This window comes from Pseudorasbora parva, chromosome 13 (genome assembly GCF_024679245.1).
Source record: "Pseudorasbora parva isolate DD20220531a chromosome 13, ASM2467924v1, whole genome shotgun sequence".
In the NCBI taxonomy this organism is placed as follows: domain Eukaryota; kingdom Metazoa; phylum Chordata; class Actinopteri; order Cypriniformes; family Gobionidae; genus Pseudorasbora; species Pseudorasbora parva.
In genome coordinates, this window is record NC_090184.1 from 21,115,743 (window position 1) to 21,129,591 (window position 13,849).

Consider the following 13,849-nt stretch of genomic DNA (forward strand, 5'->3'; position numbering starts at 1 on the left):
TTATCACAAGAGGCTGCAATGTATATTGAATATATTTTAGGCCATAATGCTCATCCCTAGTTCGAATTAAATATGCTTGAAACATGGACCAAAGACATGTAAACAAACTAAAAACAAGTAGGCGAGACCCTAGAAAGGACAGATTGCTCACGGCATACCGTTTTCCCCCGTCATAGTCGTGATGTTAGCCTAAGAATGTCAATGGCAAATCAATGGGTTGTAAAGAGAATAAATGTTTTAATTTTTTGATATTTTTTTTAGGCTGAATTAATTGAGAGCAAATTCCTATGTGCAATCTGATAATGTGGGCGATTAAGCCAATAACACCAGCGGAGCACAGTCTGAGCAGACAGATTGGACTATTCACACCCACACACTCTCTCCCTCTCACACACACACAGTCTGTCAGTGTATACTGTAATTATTCTCATAATGGCCAAATCACTGTGGTATGACACACTACTTTTTTTGTACTACTTTGCCCGGTTGAAATCTAGAATCTATTAGAATAGATTGTGTTGTATTCTATTCTGTTCTATTAATTTGACTATATTCAAACTTTATTTAGTTTTCAGTGTCAAATTTCAGTGTATTCTTCAGTATATTCACATACTGCAATTGTGATTAGACCAGATTAGAATTCAAATCTTTCTGACTATCTATTTAGCCACCCATAGCTGAATTTTTTAATTGTTGCATTTAATTTATACACAGAACAAAAGTCTAAAACCTATTAACACTATTCATATTTTATATATATACATTTAACTTTCGGTTAAAAAGATTAAACTAAAATAAAAGTGTGAAGGGTTAACATTAAAGGTAAAATGAACTAACACTGATTGACTCGTTTGAGAGACTCACAGCAGTGGCGATGACGGGCCGCACCTCTGAGAGGAAGGCCCGCCGTGGGCTGGAGGGTGTGCTTCGTGACAGGAAGGTGGGTTTAACAGACAGGAGCTCTACCTTCTCCCCCTCAGTCATCTGCAGAGGCCGAATGAGCTCTGAGATCTTACTCATCGAATCCTCATTACCTTCAAACACACACACACACACACACACACACACACACACACACACACACACACACACACACACACACACACACACACACACACACACACACACACACACACACACACACACACACACACACACACACACACACACACAGGTGACTGATTACTTCATTACTGTGTACAGCCCCATCCTCCTCACTCCGTCTCAGCACATCATCACTGCTGTTGATCTTATCAGTCAGATAATTCAGCATTAGATATTGTTTCATATTGTTTTATGGGAAAGGTAAAGGATGAAAGATGGCAAACAGAAGATGAATGAATATGAAGTAAACTATAATCAATCAATAGCTTACATGAATAAACATACAGAAGTGGTTTTACACTGCCGTTCAAAGGTTTGTGGTCGATATGATTTTTCATGTTTTTGAAGTATTTTATGATCACCAAGGCTGCATTCATTTGATCAAAAATACAGTAAAAACCATTGAAATGTATTCCTGTGATGACAAAGCTGAATTGTCAGCACAGTCTTACAGTCTCAGTCACATGAATTCAGAATTACACTGCAAAAAATGCTTTTCTTACTGAAATATCTAAAAATAAAAATTCTTAAAACACGAAGTATTTACTAGACAAGCAAAAGTATTTATCTTGTTTTAGAAAAAAACCCAATAAAATTTTGCTTACCCCACTGCCAAATTATTGTGCATATTTTAAGCAAAAACTCTCTTAATTTTAAATTTTTTCCCAAAACAAGACAGTAATTTTTACTTGTCTAGTAAATGTTTCTTGATATACATTTTTTTCTAGAAAAAGTTCTAGAAACAAGACAAAAATACTGAATAAGCATTTTTTTTTTGCAGTGTAATTCTGATATGCACATTTGTGCTGCTCAAGAACATTTCTTATTTAAAATGACTCATTATACTATTTTTTAAGAACAGCATTTATTTGAAATAGAAACCTTTTGTAACACTATAAACATCTTTACATTCACTTTTGATTAATTTGATTGTACAACATTATTTGTTGTACAACGTTAGTTCTGGTAGGGCACGTTACTCAAGCTCGCATCAGCTAACATATTTTGAGGTCCTTCTATAGACAAAAAACTTACAAAATGTGACTTGTCTTTCTACTTTAAACATTTATAAAACACAACTTTTGTCAGGTATGCATAAAATGACTATGAAGATTGATGGTTTGTACTAAAACTGGTTCAATAATTTGATCTATGGCAAGATAGATCAAAGATATTGATCAAATGTTTACATATCAATCATGAATATGAGCAATAATTGACAGGACAGCTAAACGAGGTGACAGGAACTACCCCAATGAGCCACACGGGGAAGAGAGGGAGAACTTTGAGGAGAAGTAACTCGAAAATACCTGCATGCTGTCCAAGTGATTCTGTATATGCAAAAAAACAAAGCAGATGCAGATGCAAATTGATTTTAAACCGCAATGACAAAGATGCCCAAAAGATTGTACTTAGTTATCTACTATTTTGTAAATTTATCAGAATGAATGAAACAGTAAAATGTTGAATATAGATTTTCACCAGAACATAATCGAAATATACCATATCATGCTGATTGCTATGTAACTCTTAAAAAATGTACGTGTCAACCAAGCTTGAAGCCAATACGGAAGTAATGTACACTGCAACTCCTCGACTGGCCACTAGGGACATGCTCCAGAAGGGAGCAGAATCTCATTGAGCCCCATGTTAAAATTCTGAACTTTACAGCAGAAAAAAATATGTTTACAGCCTGGTACAAATTGTGGTTTTGGTCGATACGGCTAATTTTGCCCTTGGTGATTTTTTTTTTATAACTCATTTGTTTACATTATATAACGCCTTAAAATTGTGCATAATTAAGGGCGTGGTTACTTTGAGTGACAGGTGGATAGCCATTTATCCGCCATCTATAGTCATTGTGTCACCTAAACTTCGCCCACATCCCGTCTCTTTGCCCATTTTCTGTTATCCGGGCTTGACTCACGATGACGCCTTGTCAAGATGGCAGCGGCCAGCTCGTCTCTACTATATGCTTCAGAACGGCTTATCGGAATCCTATGGGTGTCTACACGGACACTACGTCCATATTTTTTTACCGTCTATGGTGTCAACACATGATCTTCTTCGGTATGCATACAGTACATTACCTTTCCCAGAGGGGGCAGTAAGGCCGTTGAGGAGCTGGGAGAGGGTGAGGGGTTTGGTGGGTGATCCGGGCGAGTCGCTCCCTGTGAGCTGACTGCTGCTCAGGATGTCTAACTTCCCAGCCTGCAACCTGAACTTCTCCAACTCTTTTGACAGCAGGTTAAACTGCTCGCTCTGTGACCGGCATTTTTCCTCCAGTTCTCTCACTTTAGCCTGGAAAGAAAAAAATGGATGGAAAGAAAAGGAAGGAAGGGAGAAAGGCTAGCTTTAAAAACATACAGAGACCAATTTGCCTGGTCTGTGATAAAAAGCAAGATTCTAGCAGCAATGACATTTACAATATTAACATCTACACTTCACATTAACTAACCGAACAAAGCTAATGAATGGAGCCAACGAACTCAACCAACTGTGGTAAGCAACCTACAATACTACAAGAATGGCCCACATCTAAAAGGAGGTTTTTCCTACCAAAAATCGCATTGTGTTCTTAGTGCGAAGGACACTTCTCAGCTTCAGACACCAACAGAATCAAACAAAGACAGGAGTCAATCTATGTTCAGCTGTTATTGTACAACAAATCTCTTTTTTTGGTCATGAAGTTAGCGATGGGAATATTACATGGAGGTACCACATGCCAAAATAACAGTAAAAGCTGTTTATGCCTGATGATTTGACAAAACTCACATGAATACTTGTACATCAATACTATTAACTGCATTAGAGGTGTGAGTTTGCATTTTATTCAGGTCAGCATGGAGCTGTAACTTGTCTTGTGCAATATGTTTGTGCACAGTTACAAGTTGACATAAATCGCTAAACATGGCTTTTTGGGCAAGGAAACTAAAGGAGGGTGGTGAGAGGGAAGACATGTCGCGGTCTGCAATCCATCAGTCATGTTTATCGTTGCTGATCTGATCTGCAAACGCACATATCCATGAGGCACTAACAGGATTCAGCACAAGGCAGCATACATGCATCGCAACACAGGAAGAGCAGAAAGGATCAGGCAGTGAATGAGAAACTTTAGCTACTGAGAACTTACTTTTAATGAACATGCCCTCAACTACAGAGGCTGCTCTCATCTTCATTTATTTCCTGTTATAAGCATCTGTACTATCAACAAAAAAACTGCCTCTCAAGAGGAATGAGGGGACAGCTGGATGGTTTCAAACAGTTTGGTTTAAAAAACAAAACAAAAAAAAACTTAAAACTTAAAGAGGATAACTCATTAATAGACAGTTTTTCATTAGTTAAATATCTATTTGGATGACAACACGAAAATGCCACCATCTATTTTACGTGCATTTTACAAATACATTTCAAATAATAAAAACAAACAACTTATTGAAATGTATAAGTATAATGATATTTTTATATTTAATTTTATATATATATATATACATACATACACACACACACACACACACACACACACACACACACACACACACACACACACACACACACACACACACACACACACACACACACACACACACACACACACACACACACACACACACACACACACACACACACACACACACACACACACACACATATATGTATGTATATATATATATATATATATATATATATATATATATATATATATATATATAATTATTTCATATAAATATTAATAAAAAAAGTAAGGTTCATTAAATTATATATATATTTAATTAACCTTAATTTGTTTTATTAATATTTATATTAAATAATTATTACATTTAATAGATTAAGATTAATCGCATCCTAAATAAAAGTTTGTGTTTACATAATATGCGTGTGTACTATGTATAATTATGTATATTTAAATACAAACATACATGTATATAATTTAAAAATATTCGCATGTATTTACTTTATATACATCTATATCACTTATATTATATATACAGTTGCAGTCAGAATTATTGGCACCCCTGGTAAATATGATCAAAGAGTGTAAAAATAAATCTGCATTGTTTATCGTTTTGATCTATCATTCAAAACATTTGCAAAAACCTAACCTTTCAATGAAGTAAAAGAATGGAAAGTCGGGGTACAATCACATTATGAAATAAATGCTTTTTTCCAAAACACATTGGCCATAATTATTGGCACCTCTAGAATTTTTTTATAAGTAAAATATCTCTGAAGTATATTCCCATTAACATTTACATTTTAGCACACCAGGGGTGACTAGTACCATGAAATTTTCTAGTTATGATGTCTTGTTTCACAGGGGTATACATTAAATCACAATCACAAGGCCAAGGAATCACAAAGGCCAAATTTCTCTTTATCATTCATCACAATGAGTAAAACCACGTAATATACTAGTTCTGATGTGCAGCAAAAGATTGTTGAGCTTCACAATATAGAAAATGGCTGTAGGAAAATAGCTAAAGCATTAAAATTCTCATTTCCACCTTTATAATAATAATTAAGGCAATAATTAAGAAGTTCCAAAAAATAATAATCCAGAAACCATATGTATATCATTTTTAAACTATTTATTTGTATGATACAGCTGCAAATAAGTATGTGAACACCTGTCTATCAGCTAGAATTCTGACCCTCAAATACCTGTTAGTCTGCCTTTAAAATGTCCACCTCCACTCCATTTATATATATTCTAAATTAGATGCATCTGTTTAAGGTTGTTAGCTGCATAAAGACACCTGTCCACCCCATACAATCAGTAAGAATCCAACTACTAACATGGCCAAGACCAAAGAGTTGTCCAAAGACACTAGAGACAAAATTGTACACCTCCACAAGGCTGGGGAGCGCTACGGGGAAATTGCCAAGCAGCTTGGGGAAAAACGTCCACTGTTGGAGCAATCATTAGGCAATGGAAGAAGCTAAACATGACTGTCAATCTCCCTCGGACTGAGGCTCCATCCAAGATCTCACCTCATGGGGTCGCAATGATCCTAAGAAAGGTGAGAAATCAGCCCAGAACAACACGGGAGGAGCTGGTCAATGACCTGAAAAGAGCTGGGACCACGTTTTCCAAGGTTACTATTGGTAATACACTAAGATGTCAAGGTTTGAAATCATGCATGGCACAGAAGGTTCCCCTGCTTAAACCAGCACATGTCCAGGCCCGTCTTAAGTTTGCCAATGACCATTTGGATGATTTAGAGTCATGGGAGAAAGTCATGTGATCAGATGAGACCAAAATAGAACTTTTTGGTCATAATTCCACTAAACATGTTTGGAGAAAGAAGAATGATGAGTACCATCCCAAGAACACCATCCCTACTGTGAAGCATGGGGGTGGTAGCATCATGCTTTGGGGGTGTTTTTCTGCACATGGAACAGGGCGACTGCACTGTATTAAGGAGAGGATGACCGGTGCCATGCATTGCGACATTTTGGGTAACAACCTCCTTCCCTCAGTTTTGAAGATGGGTCGAGGCTGAGTCTTCCAACATGACAATGACCCGAAGCACACAGCCAGGATAACCAAGGAGTGGCTCTGTAAGAAGCATATCAAGGTTCTGGTGTGGCCTAGCCAGTCTCCAGACCTCAACCAATAGAGAATCTTTGGAGTGAGCTCAAACAACAGGCCAGAAACCTGACTGATCTAGAGAAGATCTGTGTGGAGGAGTGGGCCAAAATTCCTCCTGCAGTGTGTGTAAACCTGGTGAAAAACTACAGCAAACGTTTGACCTCTGTAATTGCAAACAAAGGCTACTGTATCAAATATTAACATTGATTTTCTCAGGTGTTCAAATACTTATTTGCAGCTGTACCATACAAATAAATAGTTCAAAAATCATACATTGTGATTTCTAGATTTTTTTTAAAGATTTTTTAGACTATGTCTCTCATAGTGGACATGCACCTACGATGGCAATTTCAGACCCCTCCATGATTTCTTAGTGGGAGAATTTGCGAAATAGCAGGGTGTTCAAATACTTTTCCCTTTTATTTTGATGTGATTAATCATTTGATTATGGAGGGCCAAATTACTCAAAATCATTATTTAAATCATTAAATAAATGTTGAAGTATATCGTTTATTATACATATTTTGTATATACAGCTCTGGTCTCTTATTTTTTTTTTTTTTTGAGTTTTATATAAATATATTAGTAGTGTGACGAAACACTTAGCTCACGAGACGAGATGATTTATGAGCTTTTGACTTAACTTTTTTTATGAACTTTTGACCGCCCAACTGAACTTCTTTCCCCAAATTCATTACAGATATTAAGTACAAATAATAAGTGCAACCATAATCAAAGCACTCTCTCAATATTGAAAGTGCAAATAGAGACCGAATTTATTTTTCTTCAAGCATGATACAGAGCTAAGATATTGTTAACTACACAGCACAGCCTAAGATAGTATTAGCAATAGTAGACACTATTGTTGAGTGACATGTTGACAACCGTGTGTGTGTGTGTGTGTGTGTGTGTGTATATATATATATATACACTCACCCAAAGGATTATTAGGAACATCTGTTCAATTTCTCATTAATGCAATTATCTAATCAAATCAACCAATCACGTGGTCCTGGTCAAGACAATATCCTGAACTCCAAACTGAATGTCAGAATGGGAAAGAAAGGTGATTTAAGCAATTTTGAGTGTGGCATGGTTATTGGTGCCAGATGGGCCGGTCTGAGTATTTCCCAATCTGCTCAGTTACTGGGATTTTCACGCACAACCATTTCTAGGGTTTACAAAGAATGGTGTGAAAAGGGAAAAACATCCAGTATGTGGCAGTCCTGTGGGCAAAAATGCCTTGTTGATGCTAAAGGTCAGAGGAGAATGGGCTGACTGATTTAAGCTGATAGAAGAGCAATTTTGACTGAAATAACCACTCGTTACAACCGAGGTATGCAGCAAAGCATTTTTGAAGCCACAATACGCACAAACTACAACAGCAGAAGACCCCACCGGGTACCACTCATCTCCACTACAAATAGGAAAAAGAGGCTACAATTTGCACAAGCTCACCAAAATTGGACAGTTGAAGACTGAAAATATTTACCCATCCTCTGATGGCTATTTCCAGCAGGATAATGCACCATGTCACAAAGCTCTAATCATTTCAAATTGGTTTCTTGAACATGACAATGAGTTCACTGTACTTAAATGGCCCTCACAGTCACCAGATCTTAACCCAATAGAGCATCTTTGGGATGTGGTGGAACGAGATCTTCGTGTCCTGGAAGTGCATCCCACAAATCTCCATCAACTGCAAGATGCTATCCTATCAATATGGGCCAACATTTCTAAAGAATGCTTTCAGCACCTTGTTAAATCAATGGCACATAGAATTAAGGCAGTTCTGAAGGCGAAAGGGGGTCAAACACAGCATTAGTATGGTGTTCCTAATAATCCTTTAGGTGTGTGTGTGTGTGTGTGTATATATATATATATATATATATATATATATATATATATATATATATATATATATATATTCTCATCCATTTTGAATCGACTTCTGACAGAAGAGCTGCACGATGAGTGTATCTTGTAGCACAGGGTTAAATGAGTACATTGACGATTTGAGGGAAATATAATATAAATTGAATATAAAACCTAGAAATGGCACTCTGTGCATGGCACGGCAGGATTTTAAACAACTTCCTGGGTCCCCACGAAGAGGCACTGAATGCCGCCACCGGTGTGTGTACACTTGTGTTTGAATTTTAAAGGTTGCGGCGTGGCTTCAAGCTCAGCGAGGTTCGAAGCCCAGCGCCCTTAAAGGGGTCGCACACCAGACGCGAAGCTCAGCGCTGCGCCACGTCTTTAAAATATTGAGCACCCCCATATTGCCAAAATGGTATAATCCTTGCTTCATAACACCCGCAAAGATTCGACTGTGAGATCGGTGATCGAATTCGGCTCGGCATATCGATGCATCGCATCTTCCACAATTCACGGTCATCCCTAATTTCAACATTTATTTAATGATTCAATTTTTTGTAATTTGGCCCTCCATATTTGACAGCACTAATATATATATATATACATACATGTATGCAATAAAAAGCAGTTTGGCTTTAAAGACAAAAATGTGCAAAATGTGACCTTGTTTTTATACTTTAAACATTTATAAAACACAACTTTTGTCAGGTATGTATAAAATGATTATGAAGATTGATGGTTTTTACTAAAACTGGTTCAATAATTTGATCTATGGAGAGATAGATCAAAGATATTGATAAAATGTTTACATATCAATCATGAATATGAGCAGTAATTGACAGGACAGCTAAACGAGGTGACAGGAACTACCCCAATGAGCCACACGGGGAAGAGAGGGAAAACTTTGAGGAGAAGTAACTCGAAAATACCTGCATGCTGTCCAAGTGATTCTGTATATGCAAAAAACAAAAAAACAAACAAACAAAAAAGACCAGTAACATAGTGACAAGAGATGTAAGAAACCAAACAAATCACAGTTGCACACACAAGCATTTCTTCAGTTTCAGAAGTCACAAAGACCCAACATACAATCCCCCCCAACCACATTTCCCCTTAATTGCCAATTAATGGCAGCAATGAATGAAAAGAACAAAGCTGAATATCTCACATAAATCATAAAATGTGCATCAGAGAGATGTACATTAGTTTAAAACATCAAATAATCAAGGATATTTACACAATAACTTACTTTATTAGTTTATTTAATACATTTGCCTGAATAACTCAAAATAAAAAGGTGTAAGCTAAGATGTGACTCATATGGTAGCCAGATTTCTGGCTAATATGAGAAATACATGATGACGCATGTAGAATGTGCTGTACTTTAAAAGTCAGCCAAGAAACGATTTAAAATGCATGCTTATCTGCACACTCACATATACATGCACTAACACTCATGAGAAGACATCGTTACTCACCTCTAACAGATGGACGGCACCTTCATGTTCCTTCTTAGCCTCAACCTGAGCCTATAAACAACACAAAAATAATATATTACATCATTAATACCAAATCAGTCACTGAGATGCTCAGTGACTGAAAGTTACTGAAAGTTCTGGAAAGTTAATGCCAGAAATATTCCTATATGTTCCTATATCTCTCTATACTGGCAGATCATCTTTTACAAGCTGCTCCAAATCTCAGATTTGCATTTTCAAAGGTATTTAGCTCCAAATGTATTGCTTGCGAGTTCAGAACAGTCCAGTGATGGAATTTTGATGATTTTTAGGTCTTTTTAAAAGGGATAGTTCACCCAAAAAGTCACAGAAACAACGTGCACGGGCTCGGGTAGGGTCAGGCTTGATTTTTTGAGCCCGAAAAAAAATCCACGAGAAAGAGGACGAGACTAAAATATTTTGCATTTAAAAAAAAAAAGGAAGATAAAATCTCTCTTAATTTTCATTTACAATCGACTTTTTCATCACAAGACCAGAGCTGTTATGCCTTGAAAATATTCCGAATGAGTTTGTGCTGTTGTTCAAGTTCAGGTCTTATCTCAGTCTTCTGTTGCTGCCATCCTGTCGCTGCAACACAAAACTACACAGAGAAAGAAAACAGTTGCCAACTGTTGCGCATTTTGCGTGAGGCACACGCTTTCAGGCTCTCCCTACGTCCCAATTTACATACTATCCATACTACATAGTACTCGAAAATAGAATTAATATGTCCCAAACCGTAGTATGTTGAAAAGAGTATTCCAAACATACCCGGATGGTCTACTATTTCCAGTCAGAATTCGAAGTACAGATCGACGCACGCTCTTAACGGCTGATATTGCCCACAACTCATTGCGAGTTGGACGAGGATTCGATTAGAACTACAAACGTGGATAAAGTGTTAAAAAACTACAAACATGGCGGATGTGTGAGTCCGACGGTTAAGTAGAGAAGTTTAGATAAAGGGGTTTGAGTGACCAACTATCAGTATTTAACCTGACAAAAATATATTTATTCAGTGCTATCCACATTATATTTCACCTGCAGCAGCATTGAGAACTTTTGAAATGACACGTTTGGCCATTAACTTTTAAATGCATCATTATATTTAAACTGCAAACACACGAGGAGAGTCTCTGCATTAAAGACCAACAAATGATCAACGTGTGGCTACATTTCTCTCCGATATGGAAGGAAATTAAACTGAATGTGGAGGATTTGAACTGTGACGAATCTGACGATGATTGACAGGGCAGATAAACGGTGACGGGATGGACGTAACTAAGCGACTGAGTCCGTTAAAGATGGCGAAGTAGATGGCAAAGCTTGCATACTTTTCTGCTACACACTCAAAAGTATATACTTTTTCTTCACAAAAAGAGTACATACTTTTAGGATGTAGTATACGTAGGCGAATTGGGACGCAGCATCTGACTCCCAATTCGCCTACTTATACTACGTCCTAAAAGTATGTACTCTTTTTGTGAAGAAAAAGTATATACTTTTGAGATTTTGCAGAAAGGTATGCAAGCTTCGGGACATACTACTTCGCCATCTTTAACAGACTTAATCGCTTAGTTACGTACATCCCGTCACCGTTTATCTGCCCTGTCAATCATTGTCACAGTTCAAATCCTCCACATTCAGTTTCATTTCCTACCGTATCGGAGAGAAATATAGTAGCACGTTGATTTGCCATGTGTTGGTCTTTAATGCAGAGACTCTCCAAATGTTTGCAGTTTAAATATAATGACACATTTAAAAGTTAATGGCTAAAGATGTCATTACAAAAGCTCACAATGCTGCTGCAGGTGAAATATAATGTGGACAACACTAAATAAATATATTTTTGTCAGGTTAAAGGGTTACTTCAGCGATTAGCATATGGCTTTGTATCAGTAGAAACCCTGGAGTATATTCAAATGATATTGCTTTCCCCTCTCATATCCCCCTGAGACAAGAGATTTATGCATTTTATTTCTGGAAAAATTCCTCCTGTGACGCAAACTGACGATATTTGCATTATAGGAGGAATGTTTGGCCGAAGGCTAAAGACTACAGCCAGCAGAGGGAGCCATTTCCGCATGTTTTGAACCCGTGTATGGGGGATGGAGATCACACTCAGAGCTCAGCTCGCAGCTACAGGCACTCATTTAAACAGAGCTATGGTGAGCAATGTAAGTCTTTTAACTTCTCAAATTAATTTTGATCAAATTAATAAATTTTCCTCTATAAGAGGTTAAGCTTGCAAAGGCATGAACTGAAACGCGCCAGACTGAACTCGTGTTGTGAATGTATGCCGCGAGTGTAATCGTGATTACCTCAGCTCTCACCATGAGAGCTCATCAGCTCATTTATCTGACTCGTGCAGTTAGTGCTCAGTGTTGTGATACTCGCGCGGTGACTCACTCATTATATTGAACAGACACGTTCAGTTTTTAATTGTAGTGTCTTCTCCAACTCAGTCACGGTGGCTTTGGGAATGGCCTTACATGGCAGCGAAGCATTCTGGGAATTGTAGTCTTTCATCCCCATGAAACAAAAATACATTTTCTGTCTTTTCTCAGTCTAGAAGGCACCAAATTCAAAAAAAAAAATCACATTTCTACTACATTGATGATCCAGTTTAAATACAGATTCATCTTCCCAGTGCTGAAGTACCCCTTTAAATACTGATAGTGGTCATTCAAACCTTTATCTAAACCCCTCAACTTAACCGTCTAACTCGCACATCTGTCATGTTTGTAGTTTTTTTAACGCTTTTCATCCACGTTAAAGGGATCCCCTGGTGTTAAGACTTATATGGCTTAATATAACATAAATGATGTCTCTTACTGAAATATGTAGTAGAAAACCCATGAAAGAATCGATAATCAATTTTATTTTTGGACCATGGACCACTTGTTTGAGAAGCAGTTTCACTCAGATATACGTCATGATATAGAGAAGAAAAGACTATCGCAACTTCCATTCATACAGACTTTAAATGCAAAATCCTGTTGTGTGTGGCCCCTTACTGTGTTCACACCTTGAGAATATGTACACTTGTTTTTTGTCTTCTAAAAACTGAGCAAAAAAACAGCATATGGGTTTGCAATGATATGATGGTGAGTAAATGATGACAGAGTCTTCATTTTTGGCCAAACTTATATTAATTTAAATATCTTTAACTTTGTTAGGCATATCAATGTCTTGAATTATTGCCAAAGCAAATGTAGTTGTTTTGTATTTTATTAAATTGTTTCATTTAAAAGCAATTTTTTTTTTAGAATACACTATTTACTTATTTTAAAACTATTTTATTAAATGCATTTACTCAGAGTTCATAATATATTATATAATTAGTTCAGTTTGATGGAAATTTGCCATACACTATAAAATGCATATGAAAATATTCCTTTTCGGTTTGGTTGAATAAGCTTTAGGCAACAGACTTTTGATGCGATGCAGTGCATTGTAGGGTCATTTATTGTAACTCTCAGCAGCTGTGCAAAACAGCCTTCAGTTCCACATGAATAGAGGAACATCTGTTTGAGTGTCAGCCTTTGCAGCATCACAGCATGTTAAAACATTTCAGAAACATGTATGGAGATAGACCTTTAGAACAACAGAACTGCGTTCTTAATGTCTTGACTTCTGATGAGTACAAGTGTGTATGTGTGTGTGCATGTGCGTGTCGTTTCCCCTTTTGTTTATTCTCCTCTGTAATCATGGTGCTCCATTCAATAAAGACAATAACTCAAACGTGTCAGCGGATGACAATGTTCTCGCATTCTGA

The 13,849-nt window shown here is 37.0% G+C and overlaps 1 protein-coding gene across 38 annotated transcripts in view; it reads right to left on the reverse strand.

The window, feature by feature from the left end:
* The window catches only part of rimbp2b (RIMS binding protein 2b), a 200,214-nt gene that overhangs the window by 50,790 nt on the left and 135,575 nt on the right, over window positions 1-13,849 (reverse strand). For 24 of the 38 annotated variants that reach the window (XR_010897540.1, XR_010897539.1, XR_010897537.1 and 21 more), the window contains 6 exons: window positions 10,054-10,104; window positions 9,505-9,525; window positions 3,664-3,705; window positions 3,195-3,405; window positions 2,415-2,435; window positions 865-1,034 (listed from right to left, as the gene is read on the reverse strand). Coding sequence is in view for 30 of the 38 variants with exons in the window: in XM_067413427.1 (XP_067269528.1) it covers window positions 865-1,034; window positions 2,415-2,435; window positions 3,195-3,405; window positions 3,664-3,705; window positions 9,505-9,525; window positions 10,054-10,104 (516 nt within the window). In the remaining 8 variants the exon portion in view is untranslated. The remainder of the gene's footprint in view (window positions 1-864; window positions 1,035-2,414; window positions 2,436-3,194; window positions 3,406-3,663; window positions 3,706-9,504; window positions 9,526-10,053; window positions 10,105-13,849) is intronic. The other 14 variants (XR_010897542.1, XM_067413457.1, XM_067413456.1 and 11 more) reach the window with 9 other exon arrangements.